At 55.6% G+C, this 12,658-nt stretch overlaps 5 protein-coding genes across 5 annotated transcripts; 3 read left to right on the top strand and 2 right to left on the bottom strand.

Annotated features, from left to right (window-relative positions):
- Positions 1–1,327: 1,327 nt before the first annotated feature.
- On the top strand, positions 1,328–2,530 carry CGCA056_v001980 (uncharacterized protein; the record flags this gene model as incomplete). Its single annotated transcript, XM_037317239.1, has 1 exon — positions 1,328–2,530. The coding sequence occupies one exon, from the start codon at positions 1,328–1,330 to the stop codon at positions 2,528–2,530; it is 1,203 nt and encodes a 400-aa protein (XP_037186210.1).
- Positions 2,531–3,276: 746 nt separating this feature from the next.
- CGCA056_v001981 (Lysine-specific histone demethylase 1-like protein 1) lies at positions 3,277–4,810 on the top strand (the record flags this gene model as incomplete). The annotated part of the gene is made up of 3 exons (XM_037317240.1): positions 3,277–3,510; positions 3,566–3,614; positions 3,669–4,810. 3 exons carry the CDS (start codon positions 3,277–3,279, stop codon positions 4,808–4,810), a joined length of 1,425 nt encoding a protein of 474 aa, XP_037186209.1.
- A 192-nt stretch (positions 4,811–5,002) lies between these two features.
- Positions 5,003–5,582, bottom strand: allB1 (putative allantoinase 1; the record flags this gene model as incomplete). The annotated part of the gene is made up of 2 exons (XM_037317241.1): positions 5,003–5,059; positions 5,112–5,582. 2 exons carry the CDS (start codon positions 5,580–5,582, stop codon positions 5,003–5,005), a joined length of 528 nt encoding a protein of 175 aa, XP_037185321.1.
- A 284-nt stretch (positions 5,583–5,866) lies between these two features.
- Positions 5,867–9,985, top strand: prp19 (Pre-mRNA-processing factor 19; the record flags this gene model as incomplete). Its single annotated transcript, XM_037317242.1, has 7 exons — positions 5,867–5,879; positions 5,932–5,976; positions 6,025–6,463; positions 6,516–6,973; positions 7,027–7,461; positions 8,483–9,774; positions 9,830–9,985. 7 exons carry the CDS (start codon positions 5,867–5,869, stop codon positions 9,983–9,985), a joined length of 2,838 nt encoding a protein of 945 aa, XP_037186211.1.
- A 562-nt stretch (positions 9,986–10,547) lies between these two features.
- Positions 10,548–12,083, bottom strand: CGCA056_v001984 (uncharacterized protein; the record flags this gene model as incomplete). Its single annotated transcript, XM_037317243.1, has 1 exon — positions 10,548–12,083. One exon carries the CDS (start codon positions 12,081–12,083, stop codon positions 10,548–10,550), a length of 1,536 nt encoding a protein of 511 aa, XP_037185323.1.
- Between the last annotated feature and the right edge of the window lie 575 nt (positions 12,084–12,658).

Genomic DNA, 12,658 nt, shown 5'->3' on the forward strand with positions numbered 1-12,658 from the left:
TGATAGAGACACTGGCCTTTGAACCTGCGCATCATTTCTATCCCCTCCAAGCTATCAGCACCCCTGCTCCCGCAAACGCGCTCCCACCGAGCCTCCGATTTGTTTCTCGGAGGTGTCAGCGTCAGCACCTGGCCTTCCACCTAGAAGATATGTGTGGCGTGCATCGTCGTGTCACATCGACTTCGGAGAGGGCAGTCTCTAGTCTGGGGCGCAGGAAATCATGTCTCTTCCTCCCTGGCGGGCGCTTCTCTCATTTACTTCCCCATCAATGTTATCGATGGGTTACTTATTTACGATGAACAAAGACCGACTGAAGCTTTACCTGATGCCAAGCCATCATGAACCACTGTCTACTTCCACGCGAAACCATGAACAAGGCGGCAAGAGATGAGATATATCTCTGCCTTCCTCTTGGGAATGCTACACAACATGCTTACCTGAATTCCTGGGCTTTCAACTTGCATACAGCTCAAGCATGTCCCAAGCCTGAAGGCTGAAAAAAACAAGCCCCAATTTCCTGCCCATGTCACATTGTCTGCCCCTCTCAACCCCAGACCGGGGTGGTGGTGCATGACCAGGGGGGGACCGCCGCATCCCGACCATCCCATTCGTCCAAAGCTGGTCTTTTCCCCAGGTCTTTGCCATTCCTGCCTCCCGCGACCCTTGCCCTGCTTCATCTTCCTCCACACATCAGTCAACATCGACCTTTCGCTCCGCCTAGTCTGGTCTGCGTGGTACGGCGAAGTAGCACCACACAGCTAGGAAAGAGGAGGTGTGAGAGGGGAACAGAGTGTGAACACGACACGCTGGTCAGGTTACCAATGAGCGGTTCCGCCCCGTTGGTCCACGCTGATCTCCCTCCTGTGTCTCTCTTTCTCCGCCTCTCCACACTTTCTGTGCCTCTGCGGCGGTAGTAAGAGGAATCCGGCAAAATAAGTAGGAGACTGGGTCTCGTGCTTGTCTTGCAGTCGCGGCCCCGAGTTAGCCTTTTCGCCTCTCCCGTCCTCCCCACTTCAGCCCGCACGCCCGTCACTTGACATAAGGGTCCTCCTTTCTATCCGGCCAAGAGAGACTCCTTCTGGTTGTCTTCCTTCTTTTTCTGGAGACGCTTTGCTCCGTAGTCACCTTCGCTTGAACTGTCCGTCATTTCTTTCGAGTGGGATGTGTATGAAAGCAAGCTCAGCACTCAGTGAGCGGATGTGGGGAATGAGACGACTTTGATCGTTCGAGTCCTCCTCCAGTGCAACCCGCGGGCCTGGACTAGGACGTCAGCAAATCTTCCACAATACTTTCACTCCAGAAAAGTACCATCGCGGAAAGCCCAAATATGGTGCTCGAAGTCGGGTCTCTAAACCGCCAGACCTTAGAACCATTCAGGACATGGCAGCTTGAAAGGTCGGGATGCGAAGACACCATCGACTCGGACGCTGGGAGCGACCTATTCTCATCATTGGTGCCACGGCAGTGCTCCATACACCATGGAGGCTGCCCCTCGAATTCATCCCAAACCCGTGCCCCAAAAGACGCGGAGAGTCCCCTGATACAATGTCTTGAGCTCCTCGCAACGGCCTCACCGAAGGCTACCTCAGCGACTGAACAGCCCTCCTCCTCCTCAGCCCGAGAGCAGTCGAACACTGCAGTTACTTTGAGCGAGAAACATGAGAAAGCCGACTTTGACTTTCCTAAACAACTTTCGCTGCTCAAGCTCGAAAAACGCCGCAGGCCAGATTCAGACGTCGACGGACCACACACGGCCGCCCTGAGCTCCAAGAAGCGTCGCTTGAGACTTCATCTCATCACCAGCCGGCTGTCTCAGCCGTACTCGCTACCCGCGACCCACATCATCAACCGTGACGGTGCGGCTTCGGGCGATAAGCGGTTCGTCAAGCTGGCTGCGGTGGCCACCTCGCCGGAGCACGGGAAACCGGGCTTCAACCGTGAGAGCTCGTTAATGTTGCGGGCGGCCGTGTTGAACAGAGTGAGACTCCGAGTGCGGAACGAGGCGACGCAACGGGGCGACGTCGTCATTGCCGTTGCGGCTGCCAATGCTGCCGTGCTTCACCACGGCCAACAGCTTGCCACCGGCGCAAGGTTCGTCGCTCCGTCTTCTGCACTTGCCGAGAGACAGGAACAGCCACCTCCGAGGGTAATTTTGATGCGCCCTGGCGTAATAAATACTCCTGGTCCAAGTGCACTGTCGACGCAGATGGAGAGGAAACCGTCTCCTCCGAGGACGCCGCAGTCCACACGCACGTTGCCGAAATCGCCACGCTTACACCCAGCCCGCTCGCCTAACTTGACGCCGTCCGAGACCATGTTGGAAGAGTTGGATGACGACGCTCCTCTGGCGTTCCCGACGTCAGACCAAGACTGCCAGTACGCTTGGGCTGACGAAGACGACCTGGAAGACGTATACTCAGATTTTGGTGCCATCTTCGGCGGGTCGGCACAGGCCCGAGATGGTGAGGATGATGGCTCGTATGAGGAGTATCTCGATGAGCTGGACGGGATATCGTGGGTTGGCCGGTGATGCCGGGGAGGCGGTGAAGCTTAGATCGCAAGGCCGCCGAGTGTTCGGAACTATATTGCTTGCTCAAGTTGAAGAGCAAGATCTAGGCCAATCTGAAGCGGAGCGCGTTCTTCAAAGGTGGTCATGCAATTGATGAACAACGCGAGAACGTCAGAAGAACGTCAGGAAGAACGAAAAGATGTGAGGATGATAACGAAGTTCAAAACTTGACTAAATAGTGAGCATACTCGCACAGAATAAGAGAAAAGGCCGCAACGCCTGTCATTGACCGTATACAAACCTCGCCGGCTTTCTAGCTTGCTCAATCTCCTCTCAATCACTCAATGACTTGATGTAGAAGACGCACTTTTCAACACGAAAAGGGAAAAAAGCGCGTTGAGGGCAAGAAGCACAGCATACGCAGAAAACCTTGTCTATTGGCGAAGACAACTTCACCTCAAGATATGATGCCATTGGGTATCGCCGGAATTAGGCCGGAAACGGAACTTGGAGCAAGCTCAGGTGTGTCCTCGAGACGAGGGAGGGGCCCTTTGCGCCTGGAAGACCCCGCCGGTTCCGATGGTCGGCCCGGTCGGACATCTCCCCGGGTTAGGTTCCGCCCCCGCCGCCTTTACAGCGTTGGGGACGGGCGGGGTGTTTGGCGGGGGTTCATTTAATCAGGCGAAGCACCACCCCGGATTTCGTCTGATTCAATAAGCATCTTCTCGTGTTCCCTTTGACCTGTACATATGTCTATTCGCAGCATCATGGCAGAAGTACTAGACACCATCGTTATCGGAGCTGGCTGGTCCGGCGCTGTTGCCGCCCGCGAGCTCGCCGGCAAGGGACGCAAGGTCCTGGTCCTAGAGGCCAGAGACAGAATCGGAGGACGTGCCAACACCTGGGTCAAGGGAGATGTCAAGGTTGATGTTGGATGCAGCTGGATTCACGGTTACCGGGAAGGAAACCCTGCTAGATATATCGCTCAGGATTTCGGTGTTGTAAGTCGATGCGATTACCTATGCATGACTGGCGTCAGGCTAATGAGATGAGTAGGCTGCTCACCTGCCCCAGCCTGCTGAGGGTGTGATTTATGGCCCCAATGGTTCGTTTTCACGTCTTGACCTGGAGTAGAATTGCCATAGCTGATGACATGAAGGCCGCCTTTCCAGTTCTAGTGCCGACAGCCTGCGTTCAGGCTTAGGTGCTGCTCAGGCTTCTACCAAGCTTCCCAGCCCGTCTCCCCCATCGTCTGCCTCATTGGCATCTGCCTTGTTGGCACCCAACTCGGTACTCTTCTCAACAGCCTCTGACAAATCCTCAAAGGAACTGGCCGCTGCTCTCGCTCGATCCCTAGAGGTCCCGCTGGGCCTCAAGCTCGAAAAGGCTTCTCTCAAGTGGGCTGGCTGGGAGGGTGCTACGGCATTTGCAGGTTCCGATGCTGCTCCCGAGGGAGGTTACCAGGCTCTCGTCACCAGGGTCGTCGAGGATGCCAAATCCAAGGGTGTCGAGGTGAAGCTGGGTACCAAGATTGCGGGTGTATCTCAGAGTGAGAGCGGCGTCGTTGTCACGGATACCAACGGCAACAAGTTCACGGCAAAGACGGCTATTTCCACCATCCCTCTTGGTGTTCTCAAGACCCTTCCCGAGAGCACCTTCAGTCCCGCTCTGCCACCCCGATTTCAGGAGGCGATTAAGGGCACCCACGTCGGCGTCCTCGAGAAGCTTCTGCTTCAATACCCTAGTGCCTGGTGGCCCGAGGCCGACAAGGCCGGCTCCTATACCTTCTTGCCCACATCCACTAAGCCCGTCACCGAGAGCTCTACGCCCCTTGAAGTCTTCGAGGCTTCCACTCTGGTCACCGCAAACTTCGCGGCGCCGTCGCTACCGGGCCCGAGCCCAACTCTTCTGACCTATCTCTCAGAGACCCCTGCCACCGCCCTTCTGCAACACGACTCGAAGGATGTAGCTGCCGCCTTCCACAAGTTCCTCATTTCCCGGTTCCAGCCGTCCTCTCAACCCCCAGAGCCGACAGACACCAGCCTGACTAATTGGCTGACTGACGAGTACTCCCGTGGTGCAACAACAACTCCCTCTATCGTTTCAGAGAACGGCGAGCGCAGTCCTCTTGACTTCAAGGAGCTGAGCAGGCCTGTCTGGGACGGGCGCCTTGGCTTTGCCGGAGAGCACACCGAGATGGAGCACCGTGGCAGTGTTGCTGGAGCCGTCGTCAGCGGGTATAGAGAGGCCGAGCGTGTCGGAAGACTGCTCAAGTTGCTCGAGGAGAGTGCGAAGTTGTAGGAGACATGCGGCGTACAAGATGGACTTAGATAGACACCGTAGATATGGGGAACTACATTGGGCTAGCCGTATTGAATTCAGGCCTCGGTGCCCTTCCTTCCTGGCACCGCTTATTGCTCGCTGATGACATTATTCGTTCGGGACTCGTTCGAGCGGAGACCCTTTCGTCGACGTGGATACGTTTTCAATCATTCAATGAGAAGCCGCCGGCAGTTTGGATGCCCTGTCTCTTGCGATATCGCACATGGCCTGCTCAGGTTAGCAAATAACGTCGGGCTTCGGGCGGCTCCGGCCTACGCACTTTTACCGCGGCGCGCTCTTCCAGAGCGATATCGCCGCGGGCGATGCGCGTGCGCATGTCCTCCATGATCTCAGGACGGCCCCTCCCATTTACGAAGACAACGTATCTCAGACCAGGGAATCGGATCTCGTACTCCGAGTTCAGCGCAGCCAGCTCGGTGCCATCGCCGGTCTGTAGTTTGGCCTGCTCAGCGACAGATTGAGCGCTCTCAACCTTTTTCGCACCCAACCGAGGGTGTGACCCGATTATCGCATGAAGTTCGGTCTTGTGGGAGGGATCGGCGACGAGTGCCTCAAAAATCTTTTGGCAATGGCCGATCAGTTCGTTGTAGGATTCAAATGAAGCGACGGATAACGAGGGGAGGAGTAAAGCGTGAATCGCGGGGCTTGGTTCGAAGAGGAGATCGAGGACTTTGGTTTGCTCCTCTCCAGAGAGCTGGACGAGAGTACTGATGTCGGGGAGTGAGGGCATTTTCGCTGTATTTCCGTAGTTTGGGACGAAGTATTACTGAATTGACTTTCTGAAGAGTGAGTTAAAGATGCCGAGGTGCCAACTGAGCGACGGGTGTGATATCATGGCTCGATAAGACGATAAGATATGATCGATAAGCCACACGTGATAGAGTGGCTCGTGCTGAAGTTCTGGGTCCACCGCCAGCTGCTACTACCAGGCAGGCATCGAGGCTGAAGATTTGTTTTGGAGAGAACAGCCGACGCGAACCATCAAACGGCCATTACATCGCGACGTTTGATAAGATGCTTTGCGCAAGTGAGTGACTATCTTTCTCAATTCAATTGGAAGTATCTGACGCGTTTTTCAGTTTCGGGAGAAGCTCCCCAGGAGCCCGTTGCCTCAAAGAAGTCGGGTAGGTAGTCGCGCGCTGCGCCCGACAGATGTGGCTAACAACGGACAGGCACCGTCTTCGAGAAGCGCTTGATCGAAAAGTACATCGAAGAGAACGGCACCGAGCCCGTCACCGGCGAAGCCTTGACGGCCGACGATCTCCTCCCGTTGACCCAGTCGCACATCGTCCGACCTCGACCCCCGACCCTTACCTCTATCCCAGCGCTGCTGGCGACCTTCCAGAACGAGTGGGATGCGCTAGCTCTGGAGACATTCAACTTGAAGGAGCAGCTGGCAAGAACGAGAGAGGAGCTCGCTACGGCTCTGTACCAACACGATGCCGCCGTCAGGGTTATCGCCAGATTGACAAAAGAGAGGGATGAGGCCAGAGAGGCGCTGTCTAAGGTCAGCGTCACCGCTGGTGCTACAAATGGAGATGCAATGGCTATCGACTCTGCCGAAGCTCTTCCCGAAGAGCTGGCTGAGAAGGTCAGCGCCAAGCATCAAGAGTATGTCTTTCCAAGGATGAGTGTATTGCTACGGTTGACTGACACTTTGCAGGCTGTCCAAGGGTCGCAAGAAGCGTCCAGTTCCTGAGGGCTGGGCTACCCCCGATGATATCGCCTCCTTGGACACTGTGGCCTCCACATCAACACCCCTTTCGCAAGCCTCCTCTCTTGCCCTCGAGGGTAGTTATGCTGCCGTTGGTGCCCGTGATGGACAGGCGGCGATATACTCGGTCGAAGCGCAGCAGGTTGAACGCCAGGTTGCAGTCAATGAGCCTGTTCTCGACTCTGCCTGGACTGGAAGCAAGCTCATCTTTGCCACGAGCAAGGGATCCGTCAAGATTTTCGAGGGTGGTGCGGAAATTGCGTCGCTCTCCGAGCACGCTGGACCTGCCACGTCGCTCAGCGTTCACCCCACGGGTGAGCTGCTTGCTTCCGTTGGTTCGGATAAGAGCATTGCATTTTACGATCTTCACGCTTTGAGAAGAGTCAGCAGGGCATACACAGACGCATGTAAGTTGTTGGCCCGTCGCATAAGTCTTTGCGCCCATCACTGACTGCCGCAGCTTTGACATCCTCTGCTTTCCACCCCGACGGCCACCTCTTCGCCGCTGGTACGGTTTCCGGCGAGATCAAGCTCTTTCACACGGCAAGCCTCGAGTTCGCCACTGCGTTCTCTCTTGGCGCGCCCGTTGAGGCTGTGACTTTCTCAGAAAACGGATTCTGGCTGGCGGCTACGGCGAAGGGCCAGAGCTCGGTTACAATTTTTGACTTGCGCAAGGAGGGAGACGCTGCTAGAGCCAAGACGCTGGAGACGGGCGGACCTGTCCAGTCTTTGGCGTGGGACTACACCGGCCAGTTCCTAGCCACTGGCGGTGCGGGAGGTGTCACTGTTCAGCAATACATCAAGAGCTCCAAGGCATGGTCGGAGCCTTTCAGGAGTTCCGTTGCAGTGGCGTCTGTGAAATGGGGCCCTGGAGCCAAACAGCTGGTTTCTGTCAGTGAGGATGGCGTCGTTTCTGTGTTTGGAGTTAAGGCGGAATAAAAAGTTGCTGGAAGTATCCGGATTTGCCGCATGTGTATTATAGGCAGTAATGGGGCGGACAAGTCTATCAAAATGATATCCGACGTCTTGGGCTCATATTGGATGTATAAGGAGTGTTGTTTGTCTGGGGTAATAGCCTCGATTTTTTCTTGCGACGGAGCGCATTTGCCGGGCATTGGCCGTCGCCATGTGTCGATCTTGGTGCGCAGTAATTCCCCGGGCCTACCTACCTTAGGCACCTTGGTTGAGAACAGCCCAGCATCTAACATAACTCTCGCCCCCAGTGAATCACCACCGAGACGATTACACACTCAGTGAGTTATTAAGGCAGTAACCTTTCCTGGGGGCCAAGGTATGACATAAGCACCGTAGGCCTAACGCCAATTTGCACCGTCATTGTGATGGGCGCTGTCAAGGTTCTTCGCTTAGCGACATCCCTTCGGCAGGCAGGTACCCACGTTCCCTATTGGCGCAGAGGGGTCCAGCTTATCGGGTTCAATCGCCCCTGCACCGTGTGAGCTTATCTAAGGCGTTCAGTGTCGGGTGCTCCGTCCATCCATTCGGATCTAAACAACATTAACGCAACCGCCACCAACAACACCTCTCACCCAGCCTGGAGGCAATCTCGAGGCTGCGTGCACTTTGTCCACCAGACTTGCTCTCAACAGCAACACCATACCCCCGACAACTTCGCCGCCTCCGCAGCTGGGAATCCGACCGCGCACGACTTTGCCCACGGGATGGTCGCACAACTTTCGCGCCCGTCGTAGGAGATTCACTCCTACCTACCCTATTTCTCCACCGAGAAGCCGCGACTCAGCGCCACGACCCGTACCTGACGTACAGAGGTACGCCTCACAGCTACCTGTGGCCTGGATTTCCCTGGACCTTGCTCTGCGCATTTTTGACGACACGGTTTGTTCGTGCACACATCTCTGTTCGCATTACTCGGGCTTAGGACACTAACACATCTCTAGCGCCAACCCACCAGGCTCGGAACTGGATCATGAGTCTAGATACTTCGCCTGAACCTTCTTCGCCTGAACCTTTCTCCTCCGATATCGATATCCCAGCAGTCGACGACGACGACATTCAGGCCTACAACGAATTCTTTGCCGCTGCTGAGGACTTGGTCTCTGAGCACTCCGACCCTAACTCCAATCCCTCCGATCGACTGGGTCCGCGTTCGCCCTCCTTCGACTCTGAAGCCGACGCACAACACGATTGGGACCCGGAGGAGCTGTCCGAATCTCCAGAGCCGCTTTCAGACCTAGACACATCACCCTCTCGGGACTCGTCAGCTGACCCATACGCCGACTTGTTTTCTCGTCCCGATTCCTACCCTTTGTCCCCTGATCTCGAAGGCGAGCTCGAGCTTGCCCTTCTTGCCGAATTAGACGAGCTTGACGATCGACTGCCGCCCCTCATAGAACACAGAGCACAACGACCCAACCGCCCCGGCAATATGGCAGCACCAAGACAGGCCAACGCCGCGAACGGCGCAGGTGCAGGTCCCGATGTGCTGGTCGACTTGGAACTGTACTTTAGGCAGGAGCGACCCCAACGCAGAGCTCAGCAGAACCAGCAAGGCCCAGCTGATGTAATCGACCTCACGAACGAGCCAGACAGTCCCGTTCAATCCCATGCGCCACGACCAAGCGTGAATCCTCGACGGCAGAATTCGCAGGGACGCAACCCTCCAGCACTTGCACGAAGCGACAGCAGCATCCTCGCCGGCAACGCACCCAACGTGATTGACCTTACGGATGACTCTCCCGAAGTTCCGCGCCGCCGACCCGATAGACAGTTGCCTTCAATTCCAGGGAGAAATCGGGAGCACAGAGACCGAGGCGGTTTCATGCCTTACAACCCGGCGAGCGCATTCAGTGGTCTGGCTGCGGGACTAAGGAGACACCTGTACCCGCTCCGTCTATTTCCCGCTCAAGAGGAGGACGTTCAGCTTCTCGGCATTTTGCATAATCGGATCAACCCAGGCGACCTTAACAACCCGCTCGGGAACATTCAGCTGCAGTACGAACACAACGCTTTCGACCGCGCGGAATCCCCAAAACCCGTACACCAGCCTCCGCCTCCTGCGAAGCCAGGTTACACGAGAGACACAGGCTCTGACATGGTCGTGATATGTCCGTGCTGCAACGAAGAGCTCGCTTACGATCCCGACGTCCCCGCGAGCGAAAGTCATCCATCACGCAAGGGCAAGCGGCAGCGTAGCGAGCACCACTTCTGGGCCCTAAAGAATTGTGGACATGTAAGATGTCCCGTCCCATATGCAGAGAATCTAGGTTGAGACTAACTTCATTTAGGTGTACTGTGAGGAATGTTTCGAGAACCGCAAACCAACGGCCAAGCGCCGAAACACGGGCTTACCATCCAACCCCGAGGGTAAGATCATTTGCTCGGTCGATGGATGTGACACTCAAGCTGGGAACAAGGGCTCTTGGGTTGGTATTTATCTCTGATTCTCGCGGCGATGATCGCAAGGATTGCTGGCTTGGCAGCCACAGGCAGAGGGTTGGCGTCATCCGGGTTAGCGGGATGCATTGGCTCGGCGTTTGAATTGGGAGGTTGGCTTCACTGGAACGGAGATTCCCCCGATCATGGTATAGGTTTGACTTTGCGTTGCTTTACACGCTGCATGGGCGTCAGTGGTTTCCACGGGGCCATCAGTATCAGATGGGATCCTCAAAGGCTTAGGAAACTGAGAGATACATGACAGAGATCCACATTACATAGCTTTAGGCCTCGGTCACTCTGAGGTTATTGTGTATAGAGTCCACAAGGGCTAAATCTGATTATGATATCCTTAACCAGGATGAATATACCACTTGGTATCATGTCGCTGAAATTCATGCTATTCATTCCAAGACCCACTCGTGTCCTGCTTGTTCTAAGGGTATACAACGCCTGCACCACCATCCCCTGAAATGCTCAATGTTATCGTTTATAATACTTGTCCGTTTTCAAAATGCTGCTATGTCTCACGGGGCGCCTAAACGCCTTGATAATGCTTTTCCATGCGTCTCAAAAGTCATCCAAGTCGTCATCCCAATCAATAGCCGCCAAGTCCATTTCAGTCAGGGGTGATGGTTGGTACTCGGGACCTCCCAGCGAACCTCCGGAGGACGGTTCACTATCCACCTTCGCCGGGGACTCTATCTCCAACACTTCCTGCGACGACATCATCAAATCCTGAGTACAAATCAGGGGGAAGAAGTCGTCGAATACAAGTTTCGCGGCGGCCGGAGGCTTCGGCTGAGGAATGCGGTTGCGACTGATTTCCTGTAGAATGCCCCTGGGTTTGGGCGTTATCGGTGTCCTGTGCAGGTGGTCGTTTCTGATGGGTTTTGTTGTCGTCTGGCCGTATTCTCTGAAAGGTGTAGGTTTCGCAGGGGCCGGGCGCGCGAAAGGTGCTCGACCCGGCAAGCCCCTGTTTGGTTTCTCTGTATAGCATTGATTCCCTCGTTGCTTGGGATCAGGTGTCTGAAATTTGGCAGTGGTAGGCAGTTCTGCCTGTGGCGTGTGGTGCACGCTGGTGAAGCAAGCGCTGGACGGCTTTGCAGTTGGTCTAGAGTTTCTTGAGCTTTTGTGAGACTCGACGACACCCTCAGTACGGGGTTTCTTGGCTTGATGTGATGCCATATCGCTGATCACCGGCCGGGCCAGAACATGCCGTTGCGTTCGCTCTGGTAGACTATTTTCCAAGCTGGTAAACCGAGGAGACTCGTATTCCTTGAGAGAAGATTGGGCGAAGGCTTGTGAATTCTCATCAGGCTCATCATCCTCGAGTTCCAGGGCCAACTGCGAAGCTGTCGGAAAGAAGTCGTCGAAGCAGTCCTGGATAATGGCCTGGGTGCTCGGCGGCGGCCTCTGAGGCGACAACTCCTGCGGTGATGGCGCCTGCGAAGAGCGCACTTTCGGGGGAGTCATTCGCGATCGAGGAATTGGAGGAGGGGGCATATTCGGCGGCGGCATCAGACAAGTAGGTCGTTGCGGCGAGGGTATTGGTGGCGGAGGCATCTTTGACGGCTCAACTGCTTGCCTTCGCTCAACCGGCACCTGCTTAACCAGGCCATGCTGAACTGGCTCCTGCTCATTGCATCTCTGCTCCATCTGCCCCTCTGCAACTCGTTTAGTCCCAGAGATTGAAGTCTCAGCCGGGGTTAGTTCGAGCGAAATTGGCGGTTTCAAGGGCTTTCCCTCACTTTTCTTTCCATCTGTGGACTTGGGTGTTGGCGCACGTGGCCCGAGAGGCTTCTGGTCTCCTAGTTGAGCCGTGTCTGCCTTTTTCTTGACAGCTTCCAGACAAACATTTTCTTGCTTGACCGAGTCTTTTTTCTCTTGCTTAACGGGCTTAGGATGTGTGGGCTGCTGGCCTGGCAAAAGTCCTTTGGGCATCATGAATCGTTTCGTTCTTGACTTTGGAGGTGGTTTCGGTGGATTCTCCACAGGTGTGGGATGAGTAGAACCAGCCTGAGCCGGTTTAATTACCGGCGCTTTAAACACACGAGGCGGCTGTGGTGCTTGTACGGGATTTGTCTTCAACACTGGCGGCGGCATAGAAACCCGGCGCTCCTGAGAAGCCGCACTTCGGGGCGAGCGTATCGACTGGCTGCTGGTGGGAGCATGATCTGCCAACTTGGTCGCGGTGGCGACGTTGGGTTTCTCGGTTTCGGGGATCGGCTCACCCGACGAGTCCCTCTTTCTGCTCGTCCCATTCCCACGTACGAATCTTGCGATAGTATCTTGACTGGGACGACAATCAACTAGGGGTTGTCCTTGTCGTCGTCGGTTCTCGCGGGCCTCCTCTTCCTTTGCCTTCTTTCGATCTCGTGCCTGTTTTGCCTTGACAGCAGCGCGTTCCCGCTCCAGCTCTTTCTTGATCTCCTCTTGCCTCTCCTTCTCCCACTTTCGTTGCTCGGCTTCCGATCGTCGAGGAACCTTGTTCGCTTGCTTGTAGAGCTTCTGGGCCTGCTTCGACGTCATGGGCGGCCGACTCGGAGCACCGCCTGGAGCGCCATTCGAGATCACGCTGAAGGTGTTTTGATGCGTCGCCATGATGACGATACTCTTCTCGGAGACATCGTCAAGGGGAGAGGCGTTGCTGGATCCAGCAGAGAGTGCGGTGGTCGGTT

Source organism: Colletotrichum aenigma (genome assembly GCF_013390185.1).
Source record: "Colletotrichum aenigma strain Cg56 chromosome Unknown KSG_Cg56_contig01, whole genome shotgun sequence".
NCBI classification, from domain to species: Eukaryota; Fungi; Ascomycota; class Sordariomycetes; order Glomerellales; family Glomerellaceae; genus Colletotrichum; species Colletotrichum aenigma.